At 54.2% G+C, this 20,195-nt stretch overlaps 2 protein-coding genes and 1 long non-coding RNA gene across 5 annotated transcripts in view; 2 read left to right on the top strand and 1 right to left on the bottom strand.

The window, feature by feature from the left end:
* The window catches only part of ZNF862 (zinc finger protein 862), a 37,203-nt gene extending 26,006 nt beyond the window's left edge, over positions 1 to 11,197 (top strand). For all 3 annotated transcript variants that reach the window (XM_086687238.1, XM_086687248.1, XM_086687256.1), the window contains 3 exons: positions 2,870 to 2,974; positions 4,288 to 6,402; positions 7,939 to 11,197. In XM_086687238.1, coding sequence (XP_086543364.1) covers positions 2,870 to 2,974; positions 4,288 to 6,402; positions 7,939 to 8,114 — 2,396 coding nt within the window. In that variant the 3' untranslated portion in view covers positions 8,115 to 11,197. The remainder of the gene's footprint in view (positions 1 to 2,869; positions 2,975 to 4,287; positions 6,403 to 7,938) is intronic.
* LOC147582972 (uncharacterized) lies at positions 1,780 to 11,320 on the bottom strand. Its single transcript, XR_015244152.1, has 2 exons — positions 9,875 to 11,320; positions 1,780 to 9,410 (listed from the first exon to the last, which is right to left on the bottom strand). It is a non-coding gene; the product is annotated as an uncharacterized LOC147582972 (long non-coding RNA).
* A 24-nt stretch (positions 11,321 to 11,344) lies between these two features.
* On the top strand, positions 11,345 to 17,788 carry ATP6V0E2 (ATPase H+ transporting V0 subunit e2). The gene is made up of 4 exons (XM_025929394.2): positions 11,345 to 11,552; positions 12,923 to 12,970; positions 15,504 to 15,618; positions 16,061 to 17,788. The coding sequence occupies exons 1-3, from the start codon at positions 11,449 to 11,451 to the stop codon at positions 15,595 to 15,597; spliced, it is 246 nt and encodes an 81-aa protein (XP_025785179.2). The 5' UTR covers positions 11,345 to 11,448; the 3' UTR covers positions 15,598 to 15,618; positions 16,061 to 17,788.
* Positions 17,789 to 20,195: the final 2,407 nt, after the last annotated feature.

Here is a 20,195-nt window from a genome sequence, read left to right as displayed (position 1 = left end):
GTGCCCCTAAATACCTTTTTCTAACTAAATCTTTGAACACAGCCTGTTTTATTCTACTCTGAAAGTTTTCAAGATCTAGTCTCGTGTTCTGAAGTGTTTATAGCATCAGTGACTTTTCACTTCTTGTTCTGGGTACCTAGTGCTTCCCTTCCACTTGAAAACTTGCATTTTCCGGTTTGGGGAGACATTCTTGTATGATTTCTTCCTATTGATTATCTCTTTTCTTTCCTCCAAAAAGCCCTGTCAGTTAGATAGTGGACTTCCTAAATTGAGCCTCTGGTTTTATTTTCTTCTCCTTCCCCACCTCTCCCTCCTTCTGCTTCTCCTTTTCTGCTTCTGTCTTTTTTGTTCTACTTTCTTGGAGATTTTCTCAATTTTATTTGCTAACAATCTACTTAATTTTGTCATTTGTTCTATTGTATTTTGTTGTTTTTTAATGCTATTTTTGAGGGAGAGAGAGAGAGAGAGAGACAGAGCATGAGTGGGGGAGGGGCAGAGAGAGAGGGAGACACAGAATCCAAAGCAGGGTCCAGGCTCTGAGCTGTCAGCACAGAGCCCGACATGGGGCTTGAACCCATGAACTGTGAGATCATGACCTGAGCCAAAGTCCGAAGCTTAATCAACTGAGCTGCTCAGGTGCCCCTCTTCTATCATACTTTTAATCTAAGAACCCCTATGACTCTCTTCGTGGGTGACTATCGTGACTTTTCTCTCTGGGAACAGGAATTTAGTCTTGTTTTTTGGAGATCTGTTTTGTTCCTTGCAGTTTCTCTAGTTCCTCCGATCTCTTTCCTACCCGTTTCATGTCAGAGGCTTGTCTTAAATAAATATCGTGTGGTTCATCCAGGTTTAAGAGTAAAGCCTTGACAAACCTTGGCTGGAAGCTCTGTGCGCAGCTGGGACTCATCAAGGGGTGGGTTTCACTGCAGAGTGTCCGCTGTGAACCTGCAGGTCTCACTGAGAATCCTGCAAAAGTCAATGTCCCGGAGGCCTTTGGGGCAGAAGGGGACAGGGAGGGGCAATTCTCTTTCTCCAAAGAAAACTCTTCCAGGGGCACCTGGGTGGCTCAGTCCGTTAAGCATCCAACTCTTGATTTTGGCTCAGGTCATGATCTCACCAATCGATCGTGCGTTCCAGCCCTGTATTCAGCTCTGTGCTTGGAGCCTGTTTGGGATCCTCTCTCTCCCTTTCTCTCTGCCCCTCCACTGCATTCTCTCTCTCTCTCTCAAGATAAATAATAAGTAAACACTTTTAAAAGAAGAAAAGAAAACTCTTCCAAGTCCCCTGGTTGGGGCCAGAAGCCGAGCCTGTGTTCTTGGAGCTGAGTAGTGCACATTTCCGAACACAGACTCTTTCTTCATTATCATGACCCTTCTCCTTCTTTGTCCACTATCCCCACCCTCCCCGGGCCTGGAACCTTCCCACTTCTGTTTTTCTGTGGACTAAATCTCCATTCTCCTCAAGTGAGGGTAGGTGGGGGTGGCGGTGTTCTCTGGTTTCCTGGGGCAGGTGGGACGACCCGGGTTGGAATGGTCTCTGCAGACTGTGGGCCCACCCTTTCTACCCGTTTCTTATTCACCACCTTCTGCCGCTCATGGCCCCTCGTCCCGAGTCTCTGGGGGATTCTGCCATTAGATCCGCTTCTTTCTCCTTGCCACCTACTTTGCCAGTATCTGGTGTTCAGTAACTTTTCCTTGTATTATTATTATTATTACTATTATTATTATTCCATTGCCCTCATTTTAGACATGTTTTAAGGATGTATCCAGTCTACTGCACTTTAACAATGTATTAAATTATATTTTTATTAGTAGTAATTATATGGATACACACTCATAACAGATATAAATATATAAATGTATTCAAGTGACCCTAGAGATGAATAGTGACAATAATCACTATTTTCCCAGAAGCACCCACGCTTAGCAGTTGTATTTGTCTTTCCAAAGGGAATTTACACACACATTCACACACATACCAAAGCATGTAGGTAGATATTAATGGATTTTATTTTATTTATTTATTTAAAAAAAATTTTTTTAGTGTTTATTTTTGAGAGACAGAGACAGCATGAATGGGAGAGGGCAGAGAGAGAGCGAGAGGGAGACCCAGAATATGAAGCAGGCTCCAGGCTCTGAGCTGTCAGCCCAGAGCCCGACGTGGGGCTTGAACTCACAGACCGCAAGATCATGACCTGAGCCGAAGTCAGACGCTCAACTGACTGAGCCACCCAGGCGCCCCTATTTTAAATCAAGAAAGCAATTTCTTTGCCTACCCCTGAGAATATTCATTTTTTAAATAAAGGGCAGTGCTTAACCCAAAGGCCTGACCTGCTTCTAGTCATATTTAAGGTTCCTCTGCAGGTGGCAGACATTTTTAAGGGGCCTTTCAAGTGCCCCTTGAAAATAACTCATGTAGTAAGATACCTGCCCATAGGCCAGCCATGGTGACTCTGGGGGCACTTGAACCAGCATAGTGCCCGTGACAGTCTAACTCTTCTCGCGTGGCTTTACCATCCCTGCCCTCTCTCCTCCTGTTGTATCCTGTTTCCTCTGACACCCACCTTTCCTCTAGATGCAATCAGCTGACTCTTGTCTCCAGTGGCTGGTCTGCGGAGCTAAGGACGTTATGTATCCTGGCTAAGAGATGCACGTTAGCATCTGGACCTGACTGTCTCTCGGGCTTTAGGCATAAATTGGCCTGCCACGTGCGTATGTTTTCATCGTGGTCCTGGCTGAATAGACTTTCTTAAGAGGTAGACCCAGAGCCACCCCTGAGTATTTCCGTTTCCGTGACTAGCTTCGGGCGGGCTACTTGACTTGGTGGTCCACAGCAGGGACCTCAGTGTGACTCTTCGTCCCTGCATTAGGGCCTGCGGCTGCCAAACCAGACTTGATCTTGAAGCTGGAACGTCGGGCTGCGCCCTGGATCAAGGACCCCAACGGGCCCAAGTGGGGGAAAGGTCGTCCTCCAGGTGAGTCTTGACCTACTGAGCTCTGAAGGGCACATCCTGGGGCCCACGTGGCCACAGCGAGTCACAGTGTTCACTCAGCCATCCCTGTCCTGCTCCTGTTGTGCAACAGGCCTTGTTTTAGGCCCTGGTGGACAAAGATGAGTAAGAAACTTAACTGTGCCGTCCAAGTGTCAGACAGCCTGGGAAACGGGGTCCGTACGGGAAAAACGAGGCCCTTTCATGAGCAGAATGCTAATAGGGTCTGTGGTAGAGCTGGTGGGGGCGATGTGTGGGAGACACTGGTTATAAGGAACTCTGTGACTGCAGGCCTGCAAGCCGCCCTTCTTCCCTCCCCCTCCAGTTTTTCGTGACAGCACCCTGGCCTGTGAGAGTTCACTGTTTTGTGTATCTCAGTCAGGGGCTTATTGGCTAGTAGCTACTGTGAATACTTCGGTACCTCCCTTCTTTCTTTCTTTTATAAGATTTTTTAAATGTTTATTTTTTTTATTTTTTATTTTTTTTTTAATTTTTAAAATGTTTTTATCTATTTTTTTGAAGGAGAGAGAGAGAAAGAGCAAGTGGGGGAAGAGCAGAGAGAGAGGGAGACACAGAATCCGAAGCAGGCTCCAGGCTCCGAGCTGTCGGCACAGAGCCTGATGCGGGGCTCGAACTCACAAACCGTGAGATCATGACCCGAGCTGAAGTCGGACGCTCAACCGACTGAGCCACCCAGGCGCCCCTTACATGTTTATTTTTGAGAGGCGGGGGGAAGGGCAGAGAGAGAGGGGGACGTAGGATCCGAAGTGGGCTCTGCACTGACAGTAGACAGCCCGATGCAGAGCTTGCACTCACACACTGTGAGATCACGACCTGAGCTGGAGTTGGACTTAACCGACTGAGCCACCCAGGCGCCCCTGTACCTTCCTTCTTTCTAAGGCTCGTAAGACGACTTATGGATACTTAACCTCATTTCTTTGTGGTGCCCGAAAGAGGATTGAAGTCACTTGTTTATCCAATAGCATCTATGGCCAAGGTGGCTCATTAAGCTTGTTAGCAGCTGATGTCACACGGTCCCAGGGTAGCTGTGTGGATGGGAGAGGGAGGCTGGCTAAAGGTCCCACAAGGGTCAGTGGACCTCTCTTAGACCGCAAGCTGACTTACACAGATAACAATGGGGAACGGTTTAAAGAGAAGTCACTGATGATTTCTAGAAAGGTAGATCACATTCAGCTCTGCTTTGCATAAGGGATACTCATTAAATTGGATATCCTAGTTGATAGGAGGCTACAGAGTTCTGGGCAGCAACACTAAGCACATTTGTATTTGCTCCAAAGGGAAGAAGAAAATGGTGGCCGGAAGAGAGGCAGATGCACAGGCCTTGGCTGTAGAATCCACAGTGCTTCCGGCCCCTTCAGTGGAGACCCGTAGTTCCCACGGTAATCCCAGCCTTTGTGAAGTTGAAGTAGATGGACCCAGGAAAATCAAGAGGACTTACAGACCCCGTTCAATCCAGAGGTCATGGTTTGGGCAGTTCCCGTGGTTAGTAATCGACCCCAAAGAGACCAAGCTCTTCTGTTCAGCTTGCAAAGAAAGACCTAGTCTCCACGACAAATCATCCCGGTTAGTCCGCGGCTACACGGGGCCTTTTAAAGTGGAGACTTTGAAATACCACGAGGTCAGCAAAGCACACAAGCTCTGTGTCAACACCGTGGAAGTCAAGGAAGACACCCCTCAGGCTGCCCCGGTCCCAGAGATCTCCAGTGACCTGATGGCGAACATGGAGCACTTTTTCAACGCCGCCTACTCCATCGCGTATCACTCGAGGCCCCTGAATGACTTTGAGAAGATCCTGCAACTCCTCCAAAGCACCGGGACCATGATCTTGGGCAAGTACCGCAATCGCACCGCGTGCACGCAGTTCATCAAATACATCTCTGAGACTCTCAAGAAGGAGATCCTCGAGGATGTCCGGAGCTCCCCTTGTGTGAGCGTGTTGTTGGACAGCTCCACGGACGCCTCCGACCAGTCCTGCGTGGGGATTTATATCCGCTACTTTAAGGGCATGGAGGTGAAAGAGTCGTACATTACTTTGGCCCCTCTCTACAGTGAGACGGTGGACGGATACTTTGAGACCATCATCTCTGCCCTGGATGAACTGGACATCCCCTTCCGGAAGCCCGGTTGGGTGGTCGGCCTGGGAACCGATGGCTCGACCATGCTGAGCTGCAGAGGAGGCCTCGTGGAAAAGTTCCAGGAGGTCATCCCCCAGCTGCTGCCTGTCCACTGCGTCGCCCACCGGCTGCACCTGGCCGTGGTCGACGCTTGTGGGGGCATCGATCTGGTGAAGAAGTGTGACCGGCACATTCGGACCGTCTTCAAGTTTTATCAGTCCTCGAATAAAAGGCTGAACGAGCTGCAGGAAGGCGCGGCTCCCCTAGAGCAGGAAATCATCCGCCTGAAGGACCTGAACGCCGTCAGGTGGGTGGCCAGCAAGAGGCGCACGTTGAACGCGCTCATCGTGAGCTGGCCGGCCCTGGCGAGGCACCTCCAGGGCGTGGCAGAAGCCGGGGGCCAGATCGGGCACAGGGCCAGAGGCATGCTGAAGCTGATGAAAAGCTTCCATTTCGTCAAGTTCTGCCACTTCCTTTTGGACTTCCTGAGCATCTACAGGCCTCTGTCCGAGGTGTGCCAGAAGGAGATCGTGCTGATTACGGAGGTGAACTCCACACTGGGACGGGCCTACGTGGCCCTGGAGACCCTCCGTCACCAGGCAGGGCCCAAAGAGGAAGAGTTCAACGCTGGCTTCCGGGATGGGCGGCTCCATGGCATCTTCTTGGACAGAATGCAGATGGCAGAGCAGCGGTTCCAGGCGGACAGGGAGAGAATGATCCTGACCGGGATCGAGTACCTCCAGCAAAGGTTTGACACAGACCGGCCCCCGCAGCTCAAGAACATGGAGGTGTTTGACACCATGGCCTGGCCAAGTGGGATTGAACTTGCCACTTTTGGGAACGATGACATTCTTGCCCTTGCCAGATACTTTGAGCTCTCCCTCCCCGCAGGGTACAGCGAGGAAGCACTCCTGGAGGAGTGGCTGGGCCTGAAAGCCATCGCCAAGAACCTCCCGTTCTCCATGCTGTGTAAGAACGCCCTGGCCCAGCACTACCGGTTCCCCTTGCTGAGCAGGCTGGTGGCTGTGGTGGCCTGCGTGCCCGTCTCCACCTCCTGCTGTGAGCGGGGCTTCAGTGCCATGAACCGGATCAGGACCGACGAGAGGACCAAGCTCTCCAACGAGGTGATCAACATGCTCATGATGACGGCAGTGAACGGTGTGGCAGTCACGGAGTACGACCCCCAGCCCGCCATCCAGCACTGGTACCTGACCTCCTCAGGCCGGCGTTTCAGCCACGTCTACACTTGTGCCCAAGCGCCACCTCGCTCCCATGTGGGTAAGTCCGTGTGACAGAATTCCTGGACGTGGGAAAACGAAGGGAGAGAATCTTATCTTCCCAATCCCATGCTGACCTCGGACACGAGGTGTTTGACACTGTGTCAGCTGTCACAATAGGCGTGGTCTCAGTGGGTGCGCGAGACACGACATCTACCCTCACACAGCTTATGATCCGGCTAGGGAGGCAGGGCATGCTCGCTGCAGGCAGCAGGGAGTAGTGCTGAGAGCACGAATTTTCGGAGCCAGTCTGCCCGCTGGTTCCGCTAACTAGTGTGTGACGTCGGGCCGGTTAATCGCATTGTGCTTTGGTTTTTTTTCTGTAAAGTGAATTAATACGTGTCGAGTGCACAACGTCTGGCCCCTAATGCCAGCGGCACCCTCTGAAGGTTAAGACCAGGACTGGAAGTAACCAGAGGACTGGACAAGCTGGGGTGGTGAGCTCACGTTCTCTGTGGTGCTGTGTCGGCTCTTTCGGGAGGGAAGAAGTCAGGTCGGAGGGGCCGAGAAGAAGATTCTAGGTGGAGGAGAGGGCTGGGGCATCCTGGGCAGGGAGGCGTCTGTGAGGGGCACAGCCCAACTAGCCTGGGGGCCGGGGTGGGGACGGACTGGAGGGACGCTTATGTTATATGGGAGGTGAGTTACTGAGTCTGAAGTGAGCAAGTCTCCTCTTTTCAAGTAGTCCCTGAAAACCAAAGAGGTCCTCCAGGCTATTCGTGTGTCACTTCTCAGTGACAGCAATGAAGTTTCTTCCTTGACATCTTGTTGTTTCTGGTCCCCTTCCATTGCTTGTGCTCCTGTGTGGTTACCACCCGGTCTGTGGTCATCAGCTGCGGACAGGGTCTCAGGCTTGCCAGGGGCTCCCCAGGAAGCAGGGCGGCCCTGGCCCCATTGCTGGGCAAGGGGAGGGGCCTGGGGTGGAAGTGGAGAGAGGAGACGGGGAGAAAGGTAGGGAGCCGGAGAGTGAATCCTTCGCCCACGCGTTTGCTGAGTGAGCTGCTCCCCACGTCCAGCCGTGTGGGGGTGAAGGGTGCTCTCAAGTGTGCCCTTTTGCAGGGGGCGGTGGGACTAGTACATCTGAAGCAAATACAGGGCACTACCAGATTTGATAGGATAAGGCCCTCCTTTCCAGGCAGGGTTCTCAACCTCAGCACTGTGGACACTGAGGGCTGGAAGGTTCCTCGTTGCGAGGCCCGGCCTGTGTGTGATCGGGTCTCCAGCAGCACCCCTGACCTGCACCCCTTACATACCCACTGGGCCCCCTTGGCACTCACCCAGTTGTAGCGATCAGAAGTGTGTCCAGGCATTGCCACGTGTCCCCTGGAGGGCAGAATCGCCCCAGGTGAGGCCCACCACCCCAGGGTGAGAGAACAGAGCGAGTCTAGAACAGGTCTGCCAAGAGCAGCGCAGTCATATCTCCAGGCTGTTCTGCATTCTCACCCAGCATTCCTTGGGGCACAGTGGATGTGGGAAGGGGTCGTCATCGAATCTGTTTTCCCCTCCGTGTAACTGTGGGTTCTCTTTCCCCTCACACAAGGACCAGGGCTCAGGAAGGAGAAGATGGGGGCACTCTGTGTGGAGGAGGCTGTGACCCAGAAACCGCCCGTTCCACCCTACAAGGAGCCGGTGGAGATCCTGAAGGACTGCATCGTGGACCCTCCTGACAGACTCCTGTACCCTCCTACCAGCCAAGAGGCCCCCAAGCTGTCTTGACGGAGAGCTCACGTCGGAGCAGGAATCCTAGGGATTGCCTTGGAGGCCCCCCTCCCGCCCCCTCGCTGCTGCCTTGCCCCCCGGAATCATGGTGACAGGCTCTCTGCAGAATCAAGGCTGCCCTAGAGTCTTTGCTTGGGGGAGGGGGTGCTCTTCAAGCACCAGGAAGTGGGCAGCGACAAGATAGTTAAGCCCACCTCCCAGAGAGGCAGGGTAATCAGGAGCACAAACCTGCTTCCCAAGGCCCCTTTCTGAGCAACGGTGACCTCCTGGCACTTAAATATGCAGAAAGGTTCCTAGCTCAAATTCATTTTTAAGGTGCTTCAGGAAATAATCCCATCATGAAAGATTCCACCCCATGATCTGGTAGCAAGAGGACTTCTCGGAAATGGGAGAGAGGCTGTTGGGGCTTCCAGAAGCACCCCCCACCCCAGCATCCCCCCTGGATGGTTGGGGAGCATTCTGGGGAGGCTGCCCACAGCCTCAGTGGCATGGAGGAGGCACTGTGAATGCAGAGGATCACCAGGCTCTAGGGATCACCGGCCCGGCTCTGGGTCTCACCCTGGCTCTACAGCAGAAGCAGGGAAGCTTCAACTTCAGATGGGACACTTGTACCAGAGAGTTTCTCTACCTCCTCCAGGGGCTCCCTTAGGAGGGGCAAGCCAAACCCTCTCCACAGAGCACTCCAGAGAGGTCATCCCGGGACAATGGAGGAAAAGTCTTTCCTGGAGGGAGTCTGCTGCTTTCCCGCGGTGGCAGCACTTATGTTTGACCTGAGCCTGGTTTCCTGAAGAGCAGACACGTCCACGCTTTCACTTGGGAGGCTTGGGCTCCAGCCCCAGCTCTGCCGCAGGCAGAGGTTCAACCGTAATGAATCCCTTGCTCTTTCCTGTGCCTCAGTTTCCCTCTCCATGACGTGGCAGCAGAGTATTCAAGTGCCTGCTGGCTCCTGGTCTGCCACTGGGCTGATGAGTGACGGCGCCTCCAGCTCCCCAAAAGTCAGACCTCGGGCTGCACAGAGTGGACGTAGCTGCCTTCAGCCCTTGTCCTCGTCCCTGGCTACCGACGTCCTTATTGTGGGAACAGAACTCCCTAAATGTGCCAGCAGCATGGTGGCCTAGTCCGCTCTTCCCAGTTCTCTGGGACCCAGCCTGGGAGTCACTAGGGGTGCTTGTTAAATATGTTCAACTCCTTACTTGCTTGAGCGGATATCTGGGACTGGGGCTCAGCGAAGGGCAGTTTGGAGCAAGGTCCTCCAGGAACTTCATGGGCTCACTCAAGCTTGAGAGCACTACCCTGGAGGCCCAGAAGGGTATCTTGCACAACTATGTTCCCACTCCCCCTCACCCCTCTCCCCTCACTCCCTGAAGCAAAGCACTTTTCCCTCCAGGGCACTTCGTTTTGGTAGGTTCCTAGGCTGCTTATCTGCTAGGGATGATGTGGGGCCTGGGTCCCGCCTTCCTAACCTTCCTGGGTAGGAAACCAGGGGAGGTTAGAGGGCACGTTTGACCCCTGCCTTTTGCTTGTTTTAGACAGGCAGGAAATGGTGCTGCGTCCTGGCCTTGCGCCGGGGCCCCCGCCCTGTGCTGCATGCTAAGTCGCCTGGCCCTCAGCCAGCGCTCTGTCCTCTCCCCCGTCCTAGGAGGTGCTGAGAGCCTCTGAGATGCTGGTATGGACTGTCGCCTTCTAACCACCCCCCCCCCCCCGCCCCGCCCCGCCCCGGTTCCCAGTGTTTCTGACTCTCCCTTCCCGTCACCCACCTTTACCACTTAGCCTTAGTGCCATCATCTTCCTGTTTTCTTCAGCTGCGAGCTGGGAATTCGTTCCCACTTTCTGCCTTCTATTAGGCTGTGGAAATGCCTCTCTTCCAGCCCCAGGGTCAGGGGTCTGGGGTATACCACGGGCCTTTAGAGCTACAGATCTGGCAGTGTTACTGTCCACACCGAGAGGGAGCCCAGGCCTCCCTCCCCCACTCACATAAGGTTCTGTGGGGAGTTCCGGACTCTGCCCTAGGCGAGGTGCTGGGGCTATAAATTGGTGGGGTGGAAGAGAGAAAGACCCCTTAAAATAGGGGTCGTTGCCCCCACCCTATCCATAGATCCCAAACGAGGTGACTTTCTGGCAAGCATCCTCCCTGGGGCTCTTCCATCCTGTAAGAATCCTCAGAGCATGAGGCTAGTCCCGCGAGCAGTGTTGTGTGTGTGAGCTCCACACACACAGTTCCCTGTGCAGCTCTAGGCGCTGAGGTGGAGGCCAGGTAGGGAAGCATCCAGCCTCCACATCCATGTACTGAGGAAGCCTCCAATACCAGCTTTTGAGAAAGTTGGGCCCCTTGGAGTGGGTGATGGAAAATGCTTTTTTTTTTTTTTTTTTTTTTTTTTTGCAGCGATTTGCACTGTCCACATTTCTTGAGAGGCACAGGCAGGCTAGCTAATGGCACAGAGGCCTACCGACGTTTTTGTGCAGGACCCCAGGGCTGACACGTGGTGAACACCTTTGCTGGAGACTATTACCCAGCCTGACCTCTTTGGTTTTGTTTCAAGGCACTTGCTGCATTTCAAATCCAGGGCCTGGAGACACCCTTGTTGGAGAGGCTTCCTATTTTTGCCTCACAAGAAAACAAGCTGAAGAGAAGGAGCAAGCCTTTGGCCAGAGTCCTAGCCACGCCTCCACCCTCCTGCACCAGCAACAGGCGCAGATCCTGGCATCCTCCCACCCCTGATGCCCAGAGGGTCTGACGTTCTGAGTAACCGGCATTATAACTGATGGTTTGATTTCAGTAGCCATAGAGACCAGATGGGAGGGAATTCAGCCCCCTGCCCTCGCCAGACACCTAAGACAGTGTAACCTACCCCAGACCTTTTGGTTCTTCCTCAAGCCTACGTTGGGTTCCTGGGGCGCTAAGTATTTAGCAAGGCAGCGTGAAGATTGGCCGATTCCCTCATGCAGGTGCCCGTCAGCCAAGGATACTCAGGGCGATCGGCAGCTTCTTCTGGCTTCAGAGACGTGCAAATGAGGTTTAAAAACCCCACGTTGGATTCGCAACTTTTTGCTCCCTGAATAAAGCCGTTTGTTTCGACCCATGCTTGCGTCCTGTGAGTCTCGCCGGTCAAAGCTCATCAAGAGCTGATTCACGAAGCTGGATCTGGCCCCTCGGAAAGCCCGTCCCTGCCCAAGCGACGCGCTCGCGCCTGCGCGGGGGCGACTGCGCGAGCTCCCCCTGGCGGCCCGTTCCTGCTGCGCATGCTCGGCGCCAGCGGCCGGCGGGGACCCAGCACACCTGAGCGTCCGCAGCTCGGCCTGGCACCCCAGCCTGGGCGTCCCGCGTCCGGCCATGACGGCACACTCCTTCGCCCTCCCGGTCATCATCTTCACCACGTTCTGGGGCCTCATCGGCATCGCCGGGCCCTGGTTCGTGCCGAAAGGACCCAACCGCGGGTAAGGATGGCGTGCGGGCCCGGCCTTCCTGCGGACCCCTCCCCGGGCAGCGGCAGGCGGTGCAGCGAGCTTTGGGTCAGGGCTCGTTCTGCGCCGCCTTCCTCCGTTGTCCTCACTGGCCGCCGTCGGCTCGGAACTGGCAGGCGGTCGGGGCCAAAGAGCAGAGCCGGTGGTGCTTTAGAAAGGTGGAGGGCCGACTGACGCGGGAGGCAGTTAAGGGTTCCCCCCTCCAGCCAGTGAAGCTAGAGGCCATGGCCGGCCGCTGATGCGGTTTGTCCACCGCTCACCAGCGGTGACCTTGAGCGAACGTTAGCCCTTCAGGCCTCACTTTCTTCATACGTAAAATGTGGATGATGGTGGTACGTGCCTTTTAAGGCTATACTGTGAGGAATACCCGAAATAACGCGTGTAAAACAGCGCATGGCACGGATTATGTATTGAATAATTTTTAGCAGGTTTTGTTTTCTGAGCGGCCCCTAGCAGATTTCTGTACCTTGTGGTCAGTTTATCAGTTTCTGCATAGTATTAGCCTCAGCTACGAAGGGCTCTCCCCTGAACTCGATTATAAGTTCCTGTAGGTGGAGGATTGTCTCCTTCACCACCGTGAACCCCAGTGCCCAGCACAGGGCTGGCCCACGATGCTTAGTAACGTTGAAGGAATGGATCCAGTGTAATTCCTCTGGCACTGACTTCAGGTGCTTTAGACCAGGGGTCCTGGGGCCTGATTTGGATTTGGGTGGAGGCTACTTGGACATATGGGGACTGTCCCTGATCCTGAAGTCCCACAGCATCACTTTGTGAACCATTTTAGTATCTCACCTCTCCTGCAAACTTTGGTGAGTTCTAACTGAAGCCTCTCCTGCTGCATTTTAAGCTTCTGAGTCCAGAGTCCTCTTTGTATGGACACAGAGCTACCTGTTCCCTTGATAACCACTCACTCTGCCTTAGAAATGGCTCACGGTCTCCTTGCTTTTTGCCAGCTTCTGTTTTCCATCCCCTTGCCCAACGAAGTTTGCATTGCAGAGAACATTCCATGGTGTGTTGCTGCAAATGCAGCTCTGGCAGGGGGTGGGGGGGGGTATCTTTTGTAAGATGGTAGAGAGTAGGTGGTGGAGAAGGGAGGTAAAGAGAAGGTCCATAATGCAACCTGGATGCAGTCACGGTGGGCTTCCCCCTGGGGTGACGCTTGAGTTTTTATCTTCCCTCTTACAATTGTCACCCTGAATAGAAGTCAGCCTCCTGTGTTCAGGTGGCATCAGGAAGGCCAACAGGAAAGGGGCTGACACCAGGAGCTCTTTCTCTGGCCCTGGCCTGGCCTTGGGAGGGTGCTGGTTCCACCCATCCTGACCTGACCACCGCTTCCATTGCAGAGTCATTATCACCATGCTGGTGGCCACGGCTGTCTGCTGTTACCTCTTGTAAGTACCACTCCCCCAGTTCGACGTCTTCCCTCCTCTTCCTAGCCCTGCCCTCTCTTCTGTCCTGGTAGTGACAGATTCCACTTTTGAAAGGCTGAGTCTGTAAAACGTAGGGGAGCAGGCAGTTTGGGATGGCACAGAGAGCAGGGGGCTTGAAGTCCTGGACTCTGGGGTCTGGTTCCAAATGCGGCAGCCAAACAAGCTTTGTAGCGCCCATGTTTTCTCATCTGTGAACTGAGTGCTCTTTATGCCTGACCGGGCACCAGAATCACTGGGAGAGATGGAAAGACACAGCATTAAGGGCTCCACCCTTGACCCACTGACTCAGTTTTCAACATCTGCACTTAGGAGTTCATATTTCTAATACATGCTCCTGGGTGGTTGTGATGTGGCCGGTTTCAAACCATCAGATGAGCAGGAGTCTTGAAACTTGGGAAGGGGGCCCTGGGGATGTAGGAGAATAATTCCAAGGGATTCAAGAACCTGGACAGGGTGAGGGAGTCAGCGTCTGGGTGCTGAATGCCCAGATGTTCTCTTCCTAAAACTGCCACTCACGATGGCCCCGCCCCCTTTACAAAAGAAGACACTCCTCCTTCCACCCACACCCCTTGTATGTCACCTTGCTCCAAGTTTAAATCATCCTGCCTGCCAAACCAGGGGATAAGACCAAGTTCTGGTTTTGAGGGAAGCCTCTCCCGTGATCAGTCAAGCCATGGGAAGCCCGTGTGGCCTCCCCTCCTCCTGGGTCTCGTATGCTATCTCTGTGGGTTATGCTTGGCATAGTTGGGGTATTCTGAATTCAGAACAATCAAAATAGGATGGGTAACAGTGATGAGATACTGATGCTTTACAAGGTAACAGAGGGGCCTTGTTCAGTCGGTTAAACATCCGCCTCTTGATATTGGCTCAGGTCATAATCTCATGGTCATGAGATTGAGCCCCATGTTGGGCTCCGTGCTGAGTATGGATCCTGCTTGGAATTCCTTCTCCCTCTCTCTCTCTCTCTCTGCCCCTCCCCAGCTGGCACTCTCTCGTTCTCAAAAATAAATAAATAAAAACTTCAAAAAAATAAGAAACAATAATAAGAGGTAACAGATTGTTTTAAAGACAACTGGAATAAAAAATAAAAGTAACTGGAGTATTTCGCAAGACTGCCAAATTTTTCAAAATGCATAGATTAAGGCCCACATGTAAAATTTTTTACATGATGTATTTCATATTTGGGGTGTGTTTTGTAGTTAAAGCCTGTTCTATCTAATTAGATCACGAACTATTTATTCCTCTGAGTCAGTTCTCTCATTTCACTTCATACGATGTTAAATACTTTCTACCCCCTATTAACAAAAAAATAAAACTTGCTAAAAAATAATGACCCGTACTACGTTAGCTTAAATGTTAGCTTAAATACATGAGGATGTACGGTTTTTCAGGATTCTCCCGAGTCAGAACGTCTCTAAGGCCCTCTGTGCTGTTTCTTGGCCTTTCGGGGCTCGGCAGAATGTCCTCATCTGTCGCAGGGAGGGCCTCAGAGGGGCTGGGGCTCGATGGCACAGAGACTAGGACATAGAGGGTGGTGGCTGGGAACAGCAGAGACAGCGTGTGCGTGGGATGTGGTAACTACAGACACCAGATGGACGTACGTACGGGAAAGGGAGACTGGCCGCAGACCGGGTGCGCACAGGTGGAGAGGTGGGGCAGCTTACGAAAATGCCACGCCTGGAAATTATGTTCCACAAAACATCAACTCTGGGTTCATGCCGATGATAAGCAGACTACGATTTCTGACAGCTTCCAGGCGTCAGCCACGTGACTGGCTGCTTGGGGGGGGGGGGTGGTCTGAGGTCAAACAGCTGGAGCCTTCCTGCAAAACCAGATGGAGCACCAGGGGACCTATTTCTGGCATGTGAGGTCATGCACCTTTAGAGTCTCTGGGGACCCACTACTGTGGGCACACAAGTCCTGACAACAGGGTCTGGCCCTCCCGCCCCACCCCACCAAGATGTGCAGCCTGCCCATGTTCTCTGGAGATCTCCCTGGCCTGAAGGACAGCTCCCGTCCTGTCCCCAGCAGGCCTCGGCTCTCTGGTCATCAGCCCTTCCTAGGAGTCAGTTCTTCGTCTTGCTCCTAGAAGTAGGTGATTCTGACGTGCCTGCTGGCAGATCAGCCCTGTCCTGCTCCAGGTACCGGCTGGGGGAGGCCCAGACCAGAGGTGTCCTGGGCTCAGCTGGGAGGCCCCTTCAGCAGGCCTCTGGAGGCTGTCTTACCCCTTCCCTGTCCCAGAGTCCAGCCCCAGCCCGGGTCTTAGAAATCTGTGAAACATCAGATCAAACCAGACCTAAGCCAGAACCCATGAACCCCGGGCCAACCTCCTGTGCTGGCCAGACTGGGGGAGGGCTCACGGGACCCTTCACCTGGAAACGCAGACCCCTGTGTGTCTGCCGGCTTGGCCACGTGACCGGACGCATGGTGCGAGGTGTGGAGCATGGATTTCCTTCCGTGTCCTGGCTCACCCTCCCTGTGCTGTCCCCGGCAGCTGGCTCATCACCATCCTGGCTCAGCTGAACCCCCTCTTTGGGCCGCAGCTGAAGAATGAGACCATCTGGTACGTGCGCTTCCTGTGGGAGTGACCGCCGCCACTTTGGCCCCAGGTACCGGGGGCCCAGACCCCGCGGGTGGGACAGGGGCCTGGCGCGTAGGAGGAGAACACACAGGGCAGTCATAAGAGTTCACGTTTACACTCAGGCATTCATTTATTTGGCAAAAAGGAAACAAAAAGAGAAGAGGCAAAGCACGTATATTCTTCCTGGCGGTGCCGCAGGAGGGTGTGAGGGACCAGGGCTGGATGCAAGATCCGGGTCCTCGGGAAGCATGGCAGGCTCGGCCACGGTTGTGGGTTTGCAGGCCACAGAGGGCGTGGCCAGAATCTGTTGTGAGGGAGGGAGGCTCGGGGCACAGGGGCTTTTGAAGTCAGCCGAGTGGCTGGGGCACAGACAAGGACAAGGAAGTTCTCCAGGGAGGCGGGGGGAGGCGGTGGTGGAGAAGGCGTCTCCGCGGCAAGGAAGTGACCCCTTCGTGTGATGTGCTTTTCAGGTGCCCCAGTTCTCTGGATGACTTTGGCTGTACTGTCCCTGATGACCCCTTTGTCCCCACCTTCACAGCTGTATCTGAGTCCCTCCATGCTTCCCACCCCAGGATCTGTCTGGTTTGGGGACCTCCTGCCTTCTCCATCCAATCTGGGCCTTGGGAAGCCCCAAGTTCAGAGTCAGGCTGGAGCAGAAGCTATCCAGCCCTCAAACTCCCCCTGCCCCTCCCAAGTAGATCCCGGCCAGGAGCTGATGGGGGGGGGGGACCTTTCTCTTATAAATGTGGCAGCCCCAGAAAGGGCATGTGTTCTATGGAGAAGGGGGGTCCAGCCTGGGAGGCGGGACCAGAGAGGAAGCCCTGGGTGGGGAGTCAGCTGGTCCTCATCAGCTCTGCCACAGTCCTGCCCTGTGACCCCAGGAAGCATCTCTGCCTCTGTGGGCCTCCTCACCTCCTCACCCTGTGAGATGGATGGAGGGCGTCCCAGAGGTCTTCCCTGGGATTCTGTAATTTTCAGACACTTACAGATGTGGAATTCCCTAAGAAAGTTGAAGTAATGGAAAAACATTCACACACAAAAAACAACATAGTAATTTGGGTCAGGATTGAAAGCTGTATGTTTACTTAGCATTCTTTGTAGTTATAAAGTCGCTTAAATGGGCTTGCTCAGAAAGCTGTATCTCCTTAGAATATCCTGTTCCATCTTCCTTCCCTATCTTGGCCCCTCCTCTGTGGATAAGCTCCCTGCAGCCTGGAGGGCTCAGTCTGGGCACAGGCCCAGGACTGGATTCCATCCTTTGACTACAGTGGGGTGAGTTTCAGAGCCCCCCTCATAGTAGCAGCTAGGTCACCCGGAGTTAGGGAGGATGAACCCGGAGTTGGGGAGAGATAGATGCAGGTGAGGTTTGGGCGGCACTGGGCCACTGGGTCCATCCTGGCCCCTGTCCACTCCTGCTCTGGGAGCACCTGGCCTGACAAGGCGTGGAAAGCAGAATGTGCAGGAATCAGATGAGAGGGAACCCAGGACTCCTGCCCATACTCTCCCTCCTCCCAAGAGAATTGAGGCTGAGACCTCAGGCATTCACCCATGTCCCAGAACTAACTGGGGTCCCCCGATCTGCCACGCTGCCTCCCTGGGGGAAGACACCAATCTCCAATATTTGTTGAGCGTATTTATTTAATATTCTACTTAGCAGGCATTGTCTTTGGAACAGTGGTAGAATGTGCTATGTCTCACCTAGATTTCTTGGTTCTGGGCTTGGCCTGTTGCTCAGAGCTCCCAACTGGGGCTTCCCTTTGACATGCCAGCTCACCGCACCCCCTTTCAAACTCCCTTCCTGTCCTGACCCTCTGTGGCCCTCCTGGAGAGGGGGGGCTGTGGAGTGTGGATTGTACTGAAAACCTGATCCATGACTAATGAGCGGCAACTAAGTCCTGGCTGAGGCCACGCTTGCTGGCTGCTGCCCCCCTGTCCACCCAGTTCGCATGTGCTCAGTGGGTGGATTTGGGGCACGGGAGAGACCGGCAGCCGCTTGGAGCTGCAGTTCTGGATCGTGGACACTGAAAACTACATTCTCCTGAGACCAGAAGGAGAATACAGCCGTCCCAGGTTCTGCCCAGAAGCAGTTCCGGCAGGAGAAGGAAGATGATTGTTCCAGTGGAAGTCTGACCGGCCTCTTCTGTGCTCCAGATACAGAGAGCACGGCGCCTGAGGGTGAGCAATAAAGCAGGCCCCCCAAGTCTCCAGAGCGTGTCCTGCCTCGTTCCTGAATACCTGAGTGCACCCAGTCTGCCCACCCCTGCCCCTCCTGCAGGGGCCGGAGCAGACTGAGCAGAGGACACTGGTCCTCCAGGGCCAGGGAGGGTGGTTCTTGCGCAGAGACAGAAGAGGTTTGGGGGTGGGGAGGCACTGGGAGGAATGAGGGACCAGACCACTGAGGGCTTGTCACTGGCTGAGGAGCTTGGATTGACCCAAATGGCAAAGCAAAGCCATGAAAGGGTTTTAAGGCAGGGGAGTGACGTGACCCAATTTGATTTCTAGGATGATTTTTATAGGGTGTGTCACGGACAGGAGCCTGGAGCCTGTCTATAGGGTCCCAGTGGAGCGTGGTGGTGAGGACGGAGGCGAGGGGGCGGCTGGAAGGTCTGGTCAGGGCTGCAGGTGACCAGCCTGTTGGCTGTGGGAGAGGGGCAGGCGGGGATGGATGCAGAAGGTTCTGGGCTCTGGGCGGGGGCCCTGCAGTGAGCAGTAGCTACGGACGTCCCAGGGCTGCTGGCTGATGGGCTCCGTGAGGGGCCACAGAGGAACAGGTTTCAGAGGGGAAACGGTGGCCTGTGGTCTCCTTTGTTTCCTGGTGAGTCGGACGTGTCCAGGGCATCCGTGTGGAGATGTCCAGTGAGTGGTCAGGTGAATGGGTTTGAAAGTCAGGAGGAAGATGTGGCGTGAAGAGCTGAGAGTCTTCAGAAAATAATGGTGGTCCCTGAGCCCGTGGAGTGGGGTGCAGTGTGAGACCCCCGGGAATGCCAGCGATCATGGGGTGGGCAGATAAAGAAGGGCCCCCGTCAGGCGTACAAGAGGTTCTCAAGGGGACGGGAGGAGAGCTGGATGAGTAGAACCACCAGAGGATTCCTGGAAGTGGTTCAAGAGGAAGAAAGGTCCAGGGCCTCAGAGGGCGCCCCCCCCCCCCAGAGGTCAAGGGGGAGGGAAGACTGGGGACAGCAGCGACTTCAGAAAGCCCAAGAGAGAGAAAGGGAGTGATACAACAAGGGGACCTTCCTGGGTCACTTCTCCTGGGTCCCTGGGGACGCACCCCATAAGGCTGTGTGGCATCTCCATCTCTGCAGGTGAAACTTAAGCCAGCCCCACCCTCTGGGCTCCCTGCTCCCCCCAGCCACTCCCCCCTTAGGGTCTCAGGTCTGGGATGCTGAAGATCACTGGCCCAGGCCCAGGGTTGGGGAGGTGGGGGGCAACATCCGGTTGCTTTCCCACGCAGTTTCCCTTCCCTGGCATCAGACTGCGGCCGCTCCTCCAGACTCTCTCAGGATGTGTGTGTGTCCCTCTGTTCAGGTGCAGTCCTGGGGAGCATCCCGCGCTCTCCAGGCCACCTCCAAACAGAGCAGCTTGGGGCTGGCAGCCCCTTCCCCAGCACGGTCCTTCCCTCCGCTCCCTTCCTTTCTGCCTGCATGGCCATCCAGGGAGAAGGGAGAGCAGCTGAGAGCATGGGTGCATGACTCCCAGGATCTGATGCCCACCCACTGGGTGAGGGTTGCATTCCTATCAAAGCTTTCACCCCCGCACCCACGGCAGAAACTGCAAGATGAACAGGTCTTGTCAAAGATAAGCATGGCTGGACATGAGTTAAAGCAGTGAGAAGCAGGTTTTATTCTGTAACTACTGATAGTAAGGGAAATCTGAGCTCCCTCTTATCTGTGCCGAGGTGACAGGCAGTTTAAAGGGAGAGTGAGGGCTCAAGTAAGTCAGGAAAGTGAGAAATCACAAAGGGTTGGTTAGTGTAAGTGCCACTAGGCCACCTGTGTCTCTCACAGAGACTGGGACCCGATCCTTCCTGATTTCATTTCAGAAGACTGGGGTTCAGGTCCTGGAGGGAGACATCACTGGATTGCAGGAGGTATGTATATATCTTTCAAAGGGACAGAGGAAGGATTCACGACTGCAAGCGTTTTTAGTAAATGCTGTAAGAAAGGACAGAGGGCAGAGGGTCAGAGGTCTGTGGTCAGGTTTTGGCTGGAAATGACCGTAAATTCTTCTGACAGAGGTTTTTCAGAGAAGAACCCAACAGGGCTATGTTGCCCCGGGTATCCAGCCTTAGGCTGTCTGAAGCCACACGCGGTTGGTTGAGTCTCTTTGTGCAGGGTTTGAACTGAAACGTGCCGAGAGTTGTTTTGTAGTTCGTTTCAAACATCTGCCATCTGCCACGTGGGGGCTCATCAGTGAATGTCTCCTCAGACACACACTCGGAGAACTTACATGAAGCAAAAGATTCCTAAAGATGGGAAGTGGCAGAGAGTAGGAAACCCCTGCACCATACCTAGTGGCAGAGTAGGAAGGGAAACAGCCTTGGAGACCACCCTGGGACTGGACGAACCCCAAGAGAAGAAACACCAAAGGCAGCCAAGGTAAGCT

Source organism: Puma concolor, chromosome A2 (genome assembly GCF_028749965.1).
Source record: "Puma concolor isolate L17-30 chromosome A2, mPumCon1.1.hap2, whole genome shotgun sequence".
Lineage (NCBI taxonomy): Eukaryota > Metazoa > Chordata > Mammalia > Carnivora > Felidae > Puma > Puma concolor.
This window is presented reverse-complemented; position numbering and strand designations above follow the sequence as displayed.

What these genes read in the sequence shown, in the direction of transcription:
- ATP6V0E2 (XM_025929394.2), top strand. Translation starts at nt 11,449, where the DNA reads ATGACGGCACACTCCTTCGCCCTCCCGGTCATCATCTTCACCACGTTC. An exon ending in CCGAAAGGACCCAACCGCGG is followed by an intron (nt 11,553 to 12,922) that starts GTAAGGATGGCG and finishes CTTCCATTGCAG; the next exon opens with AGTCATTATCACCATGCTGG. An exon ending in GCTGTCTGCTGTTACCTCTT is followed by an intron (nt 12,971 to 15,503) that starts GTAAGTACCACT and finishes TGTCCCCGGCAG; the next exon opens with CTGGCTCATCACCATCCTGG.